This window comes from Mustela erminea, chromosome 16 (genome assembly GCF_009829155.1).
Source record: "Mustela erminea isolate mMusErm1 chromosome 16, mMusErm1.Pri, whole genome shotgun sequence".
Taxonomy (NCBI): Eukaryota; Metazoa; Chordata; class Mammalia; order Carnivora; family Mustelidae; genus Mustela; species Mustela erminea.
This window is the reverse complement of record NC_045629.1, coordinates 18,906,515-18,921,421: the sequence shown is the minus strand read 5'-3', so window position 1 is coordinate 18,921,421 and position 14,907 is coordinate 18,906,515. Positions and strand designations below refer to the sequence as shown.

The following is a 14,907-nucleotide window of genomic DNA, read 5'->3' as shown; positions in this document are numbered from 1 at the left end:
TCAGGAACAAAACAGGGATGTCCACTTTTACCACTTTTACTCAACTTATTAATACTGAAAGTCCTAGCCACAGCAATCAGACAAGTTAAAGAAATAAAAGGCCTCCAAAATGGTAAGGAAGAAGTAAAACTTTCACTATTTGTAGATGATATTAAATACAGAAAACCTACAAGGCCACAGGTTTAAAAAAAAAAAAACAAAAAACAATATTCAGAAACCCATTGCGTTTCTATCATGAAACAGAAATCAAGAAAACAATTTCAGGGGGGTAGAGAGGGTGATTGGGTTATGGACACTGGGGAAGGTAGGTGCTGCGGTGAGTGCTGTGAAGTGTAAACCTAGTGATTCACAGACCTATAACCCCTGGGGCTAATAACAAATTATATGTTAATAAAAAAAAATTTTTAAATCAATTTTTAAAAATTGGGTTAAAAAAAAAAAACACAATTTCATTTATAACTACACCAAAATAATACCTAGGAATAAACTTAATTAAGGAAGTGAAAGACTTAGACTGTAAAAACTATAAAACTGTGATGAAAGAAATTGAAGACAACATGAACAAATGGTTAGATATTCCATGCTCTGGAATGGACTGGAAAACCAAACTTTGTTCAAATATCTATACTACCCAAAGCAATCTACAGATTTAATGCAATTTCTATCAAAATACCAACAGCATTTTTCACAGAAATAGAATCATCCTAAAATTTGTATGAAACCACAAAGACCCCAAAAGCCAAAGCAAACTTAAAAAGAAACCAAAATACTGGAAGTACCATAATCCCAGATTTCAAGATATACTAGGAGGCTCTAATTATAAAAGTAGTATGGTTGTGGTATAAAAATAGACACACAGATCAATAGAATAGACTAGAAAGCCCAGAAATATGTGGTCAATTAATCCTCAGCAGCAGCAGAGGCATGAATATGCAAGGGGAAAAAGACAGTCTCTTACACAAATGGTGTTGGGGAAACTGGACAGCAACGTGCGAATGAAAGAAACTGGATGACTTTTCTCACACCATACACAAAAATAAACTCAAAATGGATTAGGACCTAAATGTGAGGTCTGAAACCATAAAACTCCTAGAAGAAAATACAGGCAATAAGATCTTAAAACATGGGCCTTACCGTGATTTTTCTAGATATGTGTCCTTCGGCAAAATTTAACTATTGGAACTGCATCAAAACAAAGTTTCCCCACAGCAAAGGAAATCATCAACAAAACAAAAAGACAACCCCCACAATAGCCAAACTGTGGAAAGAGCTGAGATGCCCTTCAACAGATAAATGGATAAAGAGGCTGTGGTTCATACATACAATGGAATAGTACTCAGCCATGAAAAAAGGATAAATGTCCAACTTTTGCATCAACAAGGATGGGAATGGAAAAGATTATGCTGAGTGAAATAAACCAAGCAGAGAGAGTCAATTATACGGTTTCACTTACTTGTGGAACATAAGGAATAACACGGAAGACATTAGAACAAGGAAAGGAAAAGTGAATTGGGGAAATCAGAGGAGCAGACAAACCATGATAGACTGTGGACTCTGAGAAACAAACTAAGGGTTTTTTTTCAGAGGGGAGAGAGTCGGGGGATGGGTGAGCCTGCTGGTGGGTATTAAGGAGTGTACGTATTGGATGGAGCACTATTAATTGCATTAATTGCACATAAACAACTAATCTTGGAAGCATCAAAAACTAATGATGTATTTTATGGTGACTAAAAAAACACAGTAAAAAAATAAGACAACCCACCGAATGGAAAAAGGTATTTGCAAATGATATAGCCAATACCAGGTTAATATCCAAAATAAACGAAGAATTTAATACAACAACTCCAAAAACCCAATTCAAAAATGGGTAAAGGACCTGGATACACATTTTTCCTAAAAAGACATACAGATGTTCACCATCACTAACCATCAGAGAAATGCAAATCAAAACCACAATGAGATAACACCTTAACACCTGTCAGGATGGCAACAATAAAAAACACAAGAAACAAGTGTTAGTGAGGATGTGGAGAAAAAATCATGTACTGCTGGTACTAGTGAGGATGTGGAGAAAAAATGCAAACCGGTGTAGCCACTGTGGAAATCAGTGTGGAGGTTCCTCAAAAAATTAAAAGTAAAATTACCATATGATCCATTATTTCCACTACTGGGTATTTACCCAAAGCAAATGAAAACATTAATTCAAAAAGATACGTGCAACCCTATGTTTACTGCAGTATTATTTACAAGAGCAAGATATGGAAACAACCCAAGCATTTATCCACAGTTACACACACATACATATACACCCCATGGAGTACTGCTCACCCATAAAAAAGAATGAACTCTCACCATTTGCAAACAACATGGATGAATCTAGAGGGTATTAAACTAAGTGAAATAAGTCAATCAGAGAAAGACAAATACCATACGATTTTACTCATACATAGAATTTAAGAAACAAAACAAAGGAAAAAAGACAAACAAAAACAGGCTTTTAAATTTGGAGAACTGGTGGTTGCCAGAGGGGAGGTAGGTGGGAGGGGAAGAGCATTAGGCATATACTTAGAATGATGAGCACTGAGTAATGTATAGAACTGCTGAACCACTATACTGTACGCCAGAAACTAATATAATACTGTATGTTAATTATACTGAATTAAAAAAAAAAACAGAATAAAAGATTAAGCCTCTTCCATAACTAGCACACAATAAATGTTATCTATTTAAGTAAAATTCCCTCATAATTAGGGTGACCATATTATTTATCATGTCAACCAGATGCCCATACTTTCCATACCTTTGCCCAAGACAAATGCTGAACCAGATGAGACATGGGGCAATAGGTAAGCCAGGGCTGTCGGGTTAGCCAATAGATATGGGGACTTTGATTACAATGGACTGTATTAAAACAAGATTAATCTACATCCTGTATCTTATCAATACACTGAGCTTAAGAGACAAGGTGCCCCATCTATCTAGATTAGTGCTATAGTAGAGCTTAGCATAGTACCTAGCACAGACTCAGTAAGTATTTCCTAAATGGATCAAATTACTCTTTCACCAAAACTAGGAAAGCTTTAAGGAAGTTTTTTCAAACACTGTTTTCAGAAACAGTTGAACAAATTCTAATCTGGAAAGCAAATATACCAAAATAAACTATTTCAATAAATTCACTTTTGTAGATTTAAAAAAAAAATTTTTAAGACACTAATTTATTGAAGTTGTATTTTTCATTTAGATACATAGAATATGAGAACTTTTTTTTGTATCTATCATATTCTGAAAGTTCCTCATACTAGAAGTAGTCTCCTAATCATTTTATGAAGCACAACAATTATTAATTAATCCCTAGTAAGACAGAAGAAATGGTGAGATATAAAACAACACAACAGAAAAACTACATTCATAATCAACACGATCTTGTCCAGTATCAGGCTCTCAGACTCGGTGACAAGACACCCAAACAAAAGTATGAAACAGAAGATTCTCACTCATTGAAAAGGAGTTTCGCACTTACAAAAAGCTAATCTTCAGAGACAATTTTAATGAAACATGCTAAAAAAAATTATTAACTTTACCTTCATTTCCATATAAGGTGGATCACTTTCCAATTCTGCCTTGTCTTTGGCCAGTTTGGCTTTTTGCTCTTCAATAAACTCATCCAAATTATCAGCCATTTTGCAGATACTGAAAAACAAAACTTGAATCAGCACAGCTATACAATATTTTTAGGATAATTAACAACATGTAGACTTAGCCCACATACAGTATTCAATTTCACTTACCAAACTGAGAAATTCATATAAGCTTGGCCAAAATATGCCCGCTTGCTTCTCTCCCAACCCGCCCCCAAAACCTATGACATACATACTAAATATCTGAAAAGATATAAAAAAGAATATTCACAACTACCATTATCATCTCTTTCTCTCTCCCTCACATTCACACACACACTTTGATCCATAAGTCAAAAAAACAAAAACAAAAACCTTTTAAAAAAGTGCTTTAATTATTTGGCAGTAATTTCAAACTTAACAAAAGAAGTTACAATAAGAACAGAACAATGTGCTATAGTGAGTACTGTGAAATGTGTAAGTCTGATGATTCAAAGACCTGTACCCCTGGGGCAAATAATACATTATATGTTAATAAAAATAATTCTTTAAAAAAAGAAAAGCACAATGAATCTTGGTATATTCTTTACCTATTTCAAGATTTTTGCACAACTTGCTTTGCTCCTTGTGCACACAAGTTCATTCTCTCTACATAAACAATTTCCTCTAAAATTTTTCAGAGGATGAATTACATACATTTACCCCTAAACACTTATGAGTATATTAAGAATTAGCTTGTTCTTACAGACTTCAATATAATTATCAACTTCAGCAACACTGTTTTTTGTATCTAATCCACTATCCGTGTTCCAATTTTGTCAAATGTCCTTTACAGCTTATTTTTCTCTCCCTCCAGCTCAAGATCCAGTCCAGGTCAAGTGCTGCAACTCTTTGTTATGTGTCATTAGCCTCCTTTAATCTGGAACGTTTCCACAATCTTCCTTTGTCTCATAATACTGTTTGTTTTTTGTTTGTTTGTTTTTTGTTTTTTGTTTTAATATGGCCCAACTAACATGAACACTTCAAATAGAACGTCCCCTTTTGGGGTTTGCCTACTGTACCTTTTTAACTGAAATTCAATTTATGCATTCTCAGGTGAAATACTACTTAAGTGGTGATGAGTCCTTTCAAAGTGTCAACAATTAGAGACATGCATGTCCATTTGCCCTTCATTAGTTATATTATTTTTGATTGCCTGGTCTATATGCTGTCTGATTTCTGCATTACTTTCCCTTGTAACTAATATGCAGCCCAAAGGGAGATACATTTAGACCATGCAAACACTTCCGCTCAAAATTTCCTAGATGTAGCAACAACTGGTGATTCTTAACTGATCCAATCTTTCAATCAAGAGGGCTACAAAATTCTAATATTCCAATTCTACCACTCCCTGCGTATTTATTTACCAGTTGGCACTTATGCTATTCTACAAGCCCTTCCTTCCTCCACATGTCTTTATCAGCTTATTATCAGTATAGACTCATGAATTCCTTTCTTTTTACAGTGAGGTCTGGAACTGTTTTTAAATTCATAAATTTACTCACTTTACTGAACAGTTTCCCTAAGTTTTGGTGAATTCATGGTTGTGTAATTATCACCATAACCACATTTTCTAATGCCTCTATGACCCCAAGAAGTTCCCCTGTGCTGTTTTGTAGTCAGTTCTTACTCCACTCCACTCAGGCAACCACCAATCTGTTTTCTGTTTCTACAGTTTTTGATTAATGCAGAAATTTCATATAATTGATCATATAATATGTAGTCTGACTTCTTTCACTTAAAAATGTTTTTGAGATTCATCCTTGTAGTTACATCTATCAGTAAGTAGCAGGAATTTTTATTGCTAAGCAGTATACAATCGTACAGAAATTCCAGTTTACCTATTTACCCATTATGGAACATCTGGATTGTTTCTAACTGAGGGCTATTTATGAATAATGCTGCTATGAACATTTGTGTTCAGGTTTTTGCATGGTCATATGCTTTGAGTTCTGCTAGGTATGTACCTAGGAGTGGAATTACTGAGTCATATGTAACATGTTTCACATTTTGAGGAACTGGAGAACTCTTCCTGTAAGTATGACATAGCTGGACCATTTTACATTGCAACCAGCAGTGCATCCTGATCAACCCTGGGTTTTTTCAGGCTTTTGAATCTTAGTCATTTCATTTTTGATCCTCAGTCATTGACTATGTAATAGTATCAGATTGTGGTTTTACTCTGCATTACTTTAAAGACTACAATATTGAGCATCTTTTTCTGTGTTTATCTGCCGTTTGTAGATCCATGTATTTAACCACTGGCAAAATGTCTCTTCATATCTTATGCCTATTTTTAAAATTAAATTGCTTTATTATAGGTCTTTATATATAGAAGACACCAGTTTTTTATCAAACATGGTTTGTAAATATTTTTTCTCAGTGTATGGTTTAAGTTTTCTTACTGCCTTCTTTCTTTAATAAGACTTTTTAGAGCAGTTTTAGGCTCAGAGCACAACTGAACATAAGGTACAGATTTTCCATATAACCCTTCATACATGCACAGCCTCCCCCATTATCAATATCCCCCACCCAACTAGTACACTTGTTATCAATGATGAACATACATTAATATATCATTAGCACTCAAAGTTCATAGTTTACATTATGGTTTACCTTGGTGTTATCCATTCTATGGTTCATACATAAATATAATAACATTTATCTACTATGGCAGTTTCATACATAATAGCTTCACTGTCCCCCAAACCCTCTGTGTTACACCTATCATTCCTCCCTCTGCTCTGAACCCTGGCAACCACTGATCTTTTTACTGCTTGCCTACTCTGCAGAGTCAAACAGTTGGAATCACACAGTACGTAGACTTCACACGGTCTACTTTCACTTATATGCACCCAAGGTTACTCCATGTCTTTTCATGTCTTTGTAGCTCATTTCTTTTTAGCACTGAATAATATATTGTGTGGTTAGCCACTCATGTACTCCAAATTTTTTGTTACTTCCAGGTTTTAGCAACTATGAATAAAGCTGCTGTAAACATCTGTGTGATGATGTCTTCTAAAGAGCAAAAGTTTTTAATTTGTATGAAGTCCAATTAATTTAATCACTAATTCATTCACTTTTCATCAATTCTGAATCATTTGTGCTTTCTGGTGTCCTATGTAGGAAACTTTTCCTAACCCAAAATTGCAGATATTTTCTTCTACCTTTTTAGAAGTTTTCTAGTTTTCTCTTATATTTAAGTCTGATCCATTTCAAGTTAATTTTTGCAAATGGTGCAGTTAAGTCATCAAGGTTTAATTTTTTACACATGGATATAAAATTATTCTAACATTACTTTTTTACACTATTCTTTCCTCATTGAACTTGGAATTTTTTTTAACTTTTTTTTTTTTTTTTTTCAAAAACATGAAACTTAGTGACTAATTAGATGTGTGGCAAGAAAGAAAGAGTCACTGATGACAACGGTTTTAAGTCCTGGAAGCTAAATATGGATAGAATCCTTAACAGGGGGCGCCTGGTGGTTCAGTGGGTCAAAGTCTCTGCCTTAGGCTCAAGTCATGATCTCAGGGAATCAAGCCCCAGATCCAGGCTCTCTGCTCAGTAGGGAGCCTGCTTCCCCCTCTCTCTCTGCCTGCTTCTCTGTCTACTTGTGATCGCTGTCTGTCAAATAAATAAATAAAATCTTTTTTTTTTTTTTTTTAAAACAAGAAGAATCCTTAACAGGAGTGGGTCACAAGAAGTTTTTTGGCCTGGTTTGGTTTAGATATGTTAAATTGGAGTTAAAAAGATATGCTAATGGAAATTTCCAGCAGATACTTAGAAATTCAAGACACATTCAGGGAAGACCACCACATCCGAAATGTTTAAGAGTTGATTATGTTAAAGTAATAGTTTAAGCTGAAATGAGCATGAACAAGGACAAAAGAGATGACCCAGAACTAAATGTCAGGCAATGTTCTCTTGAGGGGGTTACAGAAGAAGCTGGAAAAAAATAGAGAGGAATATTTAAAAGAAGGATATAAAGAAAACCAAATCAACATAATTTGGAAGGAAAAGAAGAGATACAAGAAAGAACTAGTCAACAATTTCAAATGTAAGAGTTAAAGGGGGGAAAAAAAGCATATACTGAATTTAATACTTAGGAGACAATAACTTGTAAAAATATAGAAAAGCAAGCTTTACCTAAAATTAAAAAAAATAAAATACTGGGGTGCCTGGGTGACTTAGCTGGTTAAGCATCTGCCTTCAGTTCAAGTCATGATCCCAGGGTTCTGGGATGGAAAACCCTGCACTGAGCTCCCTGCTGAGTAGACAGCCTGCTTCTCCCTCTCCTTCTGCTGCTCCCTCTGTCTCTGCACACTCCCCTGTTCCGACCCCTTCCCCACTCTTTCTCTGTTTAAATGAATGAATAAAACCTTTAAAAAAAAAAATGTTGAGGGGCACCTGGTTGCTGCATGGGTTAAATGTCTGCCTTTAGCTCAGGTCATGATCCCAAGGTCCTGGGATAAAGCCTCCTATCAGGCTCTCTGCTCAGTGGGGAGCCTGCTTCTCCCTCTCCCTCTCCCTCTGCCCACCACTTCCTCTGTGCATGCTGTCAAATAAATAAATAAAATCTTGTAAAAAAAAAAAAAATGTTGAGGGGCGCCTGGGTGTCTCGGTCGTTAAGCATCTGCCTTCAGCAGAAAGCCTGCTTCTCCCTGCTTTGTTCCCTCTCTCACTGTGTGTCTCTGTCAAATAAATAAATAAAATCTTTAAAAAAAAAAATTTAAAAAAAATTTTTTAATTTAAAAAATAAAAAAAAAGTGGCATGAGGAAACTTCTGGCAGTGATGGACATGTTCATTTAAAAAAAAGTTGAAATTTATATCAATTAAATAGTACATAATATGAACTTCAGTCTATTATTTACTTCTAAAAAGAACACTGATTTTAAAATATGGTTTTAACAAAATACATTCCAAACCAACAAAAGTTAACATAGTTAAGCCATTTTTAATTTGCTAATTGTGACAAAAGATTTTTCCTAGTAAAAATTCAAAACAGCTCAACAGTGAACAGTAATTTTCATGTTTAAAAAAAAAATCACTTCTTAAAATCCCCTAATTTCCCTCCTTTATGTACAATAGAAATAAAATGATAGAATAATACATACTTTGAAACAGAATTTTATACAAAATGTAAGCAGAAATGTCATTATCTAAAAAACAAAAAGTAACAAGCCTCTCACTCTGATCTAAGGTCTCCACATAACACTGGTAATAATTATTACATTAACAGTTCATTTAACTCAAAGTTTGGAAGTTCTCTCTTGAATTTAAAGATACTTAAAATTTCCCTTTAGTCTAAATTTTTTTTTCTTTTCTTTTCTTTTCTAAGTAGGCTTCACACCCAGCATCGGGGCCCAACACAAGGCTTAAACTCATGACCTTGAGATCAAGAACTTGAGCTAAGATCAAGAGTCTGACCCTCGACCAACTGAGCCACCCAGGTGCTTCCCTTTAATCTAAACCTTTAACATCCATTATAAATTCTAAAATTGATTTTATGTAGCCATAGTAATATTTTTAAACAATAGCAGTAGTATACTATATGCCATAACTAAAATATCAAATTCATTAGATATAAGTATACATTTAATCACTTCTAATTTTGTTCTACTATCTGATTAGACTACAGTATCTTTAAATTGAAAAATCAAAGATACTGATAAGCTTTCTTCTGGCAATGCCCTGCAAAGACCACCAGGAACACTACTGTGGTTAAACTTCGGTTTATTTATCATTACATAAAGGAATGAATCCTTGATACTCACCATGGGGAAATCTGGAGTATCTTAACATGGAGGTGTTAGAAAAGACAAATAGGGTTTGCAGCTTGTTAGGTGATTTGGGAACAGAGCTTTGCTCAGGATTGAAGGCTGTCAGAAGGTGAGAGTAATTCTATGACTGGACATCTTAAGAAACCTTATCTAAAGCTGTAAACTGGTTAAGAGGCAGCCATCACTCATCAGCTGTGAGATGGGATGCTTGGTTTTCTGTAGCTTGGACAACATTCATGTTTTGTCTGTGTTTGGACAGGATTATGGAGTGGTATTGTTTTTCTCTTGATTATTCCAGACACAGAGCTTTGTCGAATGTTGATGTTCTGTGCAACTGTTTATCTTCAGTGGAAGAACAACAAGCCTAAGCACTAGTGTCAAGCCAGTTTCTAGTAACACCAAGGCCTTGGTGATAGTACAGCCCAGCTTCCAGCTGTCATGACCACTTTTTCCTTTATCACTCCTTCAAGCATATGACAACTTACATAAAACATATTTCAACTACAAAATTATTCAAGATTTAGTGACTCACATAGACTGTGTTGGTAAGTACAGCCTAATAGATTAAGAATATTTATAATTTGAAGATTAAGTTATAAGAAAATCAGCTGAAAGAAACCTCAAGGGGATTTTTTATTTTCCTTCACCCTACATTGTAAAAATCATTCACAACTTCTTAACCCACTGAGCCACCCAGGCGCCCCATTCACAACTTCTTTTAAAGTCTTATCAAGTTGTTTTTACCCCAGTAGCTATGTACATAGTATTCAGATGATAAAGTTCTTAAGAAAATAGTTTAACTGAAAGATCTGGACTTGAAACCCAATTCCATCATTGATTGACTCGTATGTGGCCAACCTCAATATGCTCCTTAACCTCCCTCTTACTTTCCTTATCTGTAAAATGAAAATATCTACTTCAGAGCTGTTATGAAGAAAACACTAAATGGCACATATAAAATGCACGGCACACCTGACACTGAGAAATCAACAAATTAGAGCTGTTTCATTAACTCATTATATTTCAATGGTACTTATATACATCAGTAATTACCTTTTTAAAGAAAGCCTCCAAAATACACTGGAATTTAAATCACCAGTAATTGACACTTGGTTATCATAATCCAAATCAACAAGTTTAGGGGTGCCTGGTTGGCTCATTCAATTAAGCATCTGCCTTCGGCTCAGGTTATGATCCCTGGGTCCTGGGACAGAGCCCTCAGGGTCAGGCTCCCTGCTCAGTGGGGAGTTTGCTTATCCCTCTCCCCATGCCCTTTCAAGCTCCCTGCCCTACTCTGCTGTTTCTCAAATAAACAAACACAATCTTAAAAAAAAAAAAAAAAAAAAAAGTCTAATTCTTAAACTTAGGCCCTTTTTGTTTATCATCTAGATAGAAATATAAGCAGACCAAAACATACTCATTGTGTTAAGCCTTGGTGAATCTAAAAAAAAAAAAAAAAAAAAAAACAGAAGACCCAGAAATAATGGGGTATGCCCAATTTCTTCTCCCCATTTCTTCAATCACAAAGAGAGGAGAAAATGTTGCCATCTTCTTCCCTCTTGAGTGAAGGGTAAATTTCCTCCCTACTCTAGAAGCATAAGAAATAGAAAATACTCCCCCTCTCTTAGGAGGGCAATATTCAGATGCTAGGGAGACAGAAAGTTTAAAATATGAACCCTGCCATCAGATTTAGACAAGATAATACCCCATGTCACAGGGCTACATCTGGCCAGACTTGGGGTTAGGAACTGATGTGAAATACCCATAAAAGATCCAGCAGCAATATAAAGAAAACAATTTGAATATGTCTGGAATTCACAAAAGAGTCCAAGACAGGAGCTAGGGGTAAGGTTTAGTAGGTTTTTAAAATGATCTTTACAGCTATAGGAGAAAATATTCCTTTGAAAAAGAGAAGCTAGAGTGGGAGAACAGGGCTGAGGACAGAAAAGCAGAGAGTGATAACATATGTCCGTGGGATGCAGAGAGGAGCCTACGAAAGTCTTAGAAGAAAGAGAAGGGAGGAGGTGAACCAGAACAATGTTTCTCATTTCCCATCCATCTAGAGATCTTTCCACCAAATGAAAAGTATTTAATCTTTTCTCCTAGCAGATGACATCCACAGGATCAATTTGCTTCCATGAGCATACCCAAATTCTGACAAATCCTTCTAAATGTTGCTATCAAGTAACTGGCGGGGAGAGAGGAAGGGTGACGGTTAGGATATAGACAGAGTGAAAACAGAAAAGCACAATTAAGGCTTTTAGCAACTTACATCCTTAATGGTGATGAAAAACAGTAGCATAAATTAGCCTTTCACTTATGCAAAATTGCCAGAACACTCGCTCAAACACCTTTGCCTCCCACTCAGTATAGCAGTGGGAACGCAAATCAGAATGTTAAAAGAATAATCTGAAATCTGCTCAAAGTTTGTAATAAATCACACGTGCCCGAGAACTTTGAGTAAAAATGTGCTGAAACCAACCTTTTCAATTTAGCCTATTTAAAGCCATCTGCTCCCTTTCAGAAGGTCATCTGTACGCAGGAGACCTAAAATTTCATCCCCGGGGAGGATTTAACCTATTTAACCACCACAGAGCCCGTGTCCTCCTAGAAAGAATATTCAGAAAAGAAAGCAGCATCTCACTGGTTTTCGTGGGATTCCTTCTTGCTTGTCAACTTGTTATACCATTCCTTCATATAAAATGGAACCCCTCTGAGGATATATGGCTTTTTGCAAACCTATATGGGTTGCTATTAGGTTCTTAGCATTTTCCGAGGTGTTTGGAAACTGTTGGTTTGTTTGCCGAAAGTGAAGGTAAACTTTTGAATCCCATAATCTGAGAGCCAGCTTCCCTCCAGAAATGAGTCCCACTGCTCTCAAGAAATGAGTCCCCCGTTTACTGAAAACTGGATCCCAATTCCAGACACCAATCATAAAATGAAGGCAATTAGAAGAGATTCGAGCTTAAGGAAAACAGAGCATTAACAGCACCAACTTCACAGCGCTGTGCTGATTGAATAAATTTCACTTGCAAAAAAAGCAAAGCGTTGAGAACCGCGTCGAGCGGACACTCTATAAACGTTAACCATTACCCAGCACCCAGTAAAGGAAAAGTGCTCCAGAAGGCTTAGCCCAGCAGCGGAGAGCCGGCTGTTGGGGAGGGAAGGCACGCGGGAGCTGTGGGTGGCGGCCCCGTTAAGAAGCGTCAACGCGTCGTCAGGCAACCGGGTCTCCACAGCACCCAAGGCTGCGGTGGCTGCCGGGGCCCCGGAGTCCAGACCGCGTAACTGAGGCACCGTCCCCGAGCCACCAAGCAGCAGCGAAACCCCCGGAACCCACGTCCCCGGCCGAACTGCTGCGAAACCCCGACCAGGATCCTGTATCTGAGATACCGACCTCAACCCTGTAAGTCGGGCACCGCCCCTAGCCCGGCGTCTGCGAGACCTCACCTAGCAGAGAACCCTAGCCCTCTCAAACCCCGCGAGCCCGGCTCCGCAGCCAGCGTGGCAGCCGTGAGACCTCCACCTCTGGGGAGCCCCAGCCCCTACCCCTGCCCCTGCCCCTGCTCCCGCCCCGGGGCCGCGAACCCAACCCTGGGACACCACCTCCCCCCGACCACACCCCGCCAGGCCCGCTTCCTACCAGTGGTTGACTTGGGTTACTCGGGAGAGCGGGCTTGCGTTGGGGAAGACGCACAGCGCCCTAGAGAAGCTCTTCGCGGGCAGAACAGAGAGCGATGGCAGCCCAGCACCGGAATACTGTGACAAGCCGAGTAGCCCCGACTCCGCCTCTAAAGCCGAGCCCTCCGCCCGCCCTTCCCCAACGGACGAATGCGACCCCGCCCCCACTAGGCCGGGTGTAAGGTTGCGTAGTCGGAGCGCCCCCTGCCGTCCCGGAGGCCGCAAAGCACGCTCACCGGTTCTCAAGTTAAATCCTGGGAAATTCTTCCCAAGCTAAATCGACTCTAGCCCCTCCAAACCTTCCAAGCCACAGACGGCGTGGAAAGAATAAAGGGTAGGGGTGGCAGTGAGAGAAAAAGTTTTGGCATACACCTCTCCTGCGTATTTTTCCTCTCCAAGAAGTCTGGTCAACGTTTGTCCTGGGCTTTTATAACTAATTTTTTTTTTTTTTTTTTAAAGATTTTATTTATTCTTCAGAGAGAGAGGGAGAGAGAGCGAGCACAGGCAGATAGAATGGCAGACAGCGACTCACTCCAATACAGAGCGGCCATGTGCCACCTCTAGAAAAGAGATCTCTAGCTTCCCAAGAGAGTGGAACTGAGAATACTTTATCCTAAATTACTTTGTAAGAGGGTTTTAAAAACAAATTTTCTTCAAATGGAAGTTAATGTCAAAACTGCAGGAAGGAGTGTAGATTCGCTAATTCTAATGTTTTTATTTTAACTATTTGCCATACACAGTACTATAAGGGGAGGACACAACTCAGAGGAGCGTCCTGAGCTCTGAAGCTTACAGTGGGAAGAAAAAATTCCAAGCAAACAAATACATAAGTACAATGCCATGTAACAGTTATAGAAGCACCTACAGACATTTAAAGACACCTGAAAGGAATCATTATTGGAGAGTGGAGGAAGTCAAGAACGATTTCAAGATAGAGATCACTGAGCTGTGTTTTTAGATTAATTTCAGCTCCCAAGCAAAAAACAAAACAACACAGCCACCAGGGGAGAGTAGTTAAGCAACGATGTCCACACATCCAAAGTTTCAGGGTGATTTAAGATGAAGTTGGAAAGGTGAGCTGTGATGCTACTCTTCCCCTCCCTCCTCCACTCCAGGCCAAAAACCAAACAAACAAAAAAACTATTGACCATCTGTGTTGGGTGTCAGGAATAAACAAGGAACACAGAACTGGTTCCTGGGTTTTGGGCTTAGAATCTAGTGTGGAGTTGGGAGAATGGAGGGGAAGAAAAAAACATCTAAAATAAGGAAATAAGCAAAGTAATTAAACATTTCACTAACTGTGGGTAGAAAACAAGTTGGTGAGATTAATTTGGACTTGGGGACAGGAAGAGGTATCGCAGAGTTATGCTGAAGATTAAATCGTAAACTAATTTTAAGAATGGAGTACTGTTTTTTTCGGAACACTAATAGCTTATATAGATGTTAACTTTTACAAACATGACAAAAGACACCATCATAGCCTTCCACGAGTTTCCACAGCTTCCTTGGAATGTCAGAGAACTCCCCGCTAGCGAAGCGTAGTGCCAAACCAAGCTACAGAATTTTACGCACGTGCAGTGACTCATCTGGAAGTAAACAAGGATACCACGTTTATCTTCGTCTCAACTAGCGTCCAGAACTACTTATATCTCGAGTTTCTCACAGACATCCTTATTGTTTGGGCTTTTAACAAACATTTAAGATGTCTACATCCACATAAAAAACAAGCTTTTTCTCCTCAACACAGCCTAAGGATCTATCCGTTTTTAATATGGCGGAGGCCGAGCCT

The 14,907-nt window shown here is 37.9% G+C and overlaps 1 protein-coding gene across 14 annotated transcripts in view; it reads right to left on the bottom strand.

The window, feature by feature from the left end:
• The window catches only part of CSPP1 (centrosome and spindle pole associated protein 1), a 168,832-nt gene extending 153,927 nt beyond the window's left edge, over positions 1-14,905 (bottom strand). For 9 of the 14 annotated variants that reach the window (XM_032315801.1, XM_032315816.1, XM_032315813.1 and 6 more), the window contains exons 1-2: positions 14,691-14,905; positions 3,582-3,690 (exon numbers count right to left, since the gene is read on the bottom strand). In XM_032315801.1, coding sequence (XP_032171692.1) covers positions 3,582-3,690; positions 14,691-14,704 — 123 coding nt within the window. In that variant the 5' untranslated portion in view covers positions 14,705-14,905. Of the gene's footprint in view, positions 1-3,581; positions 3,691-9,431; positions 9,451-13,100; positions 13,274-14,690 lie in introns of those variants that run through there. The other 5 variants (XM_032315812.1, XM_032315815.1, XM_032315802.1 and 2 more) reach the window with 4 other exon arrangements.
• Positions 14,906-14,907: the final 2 nt, after the last annotated feature.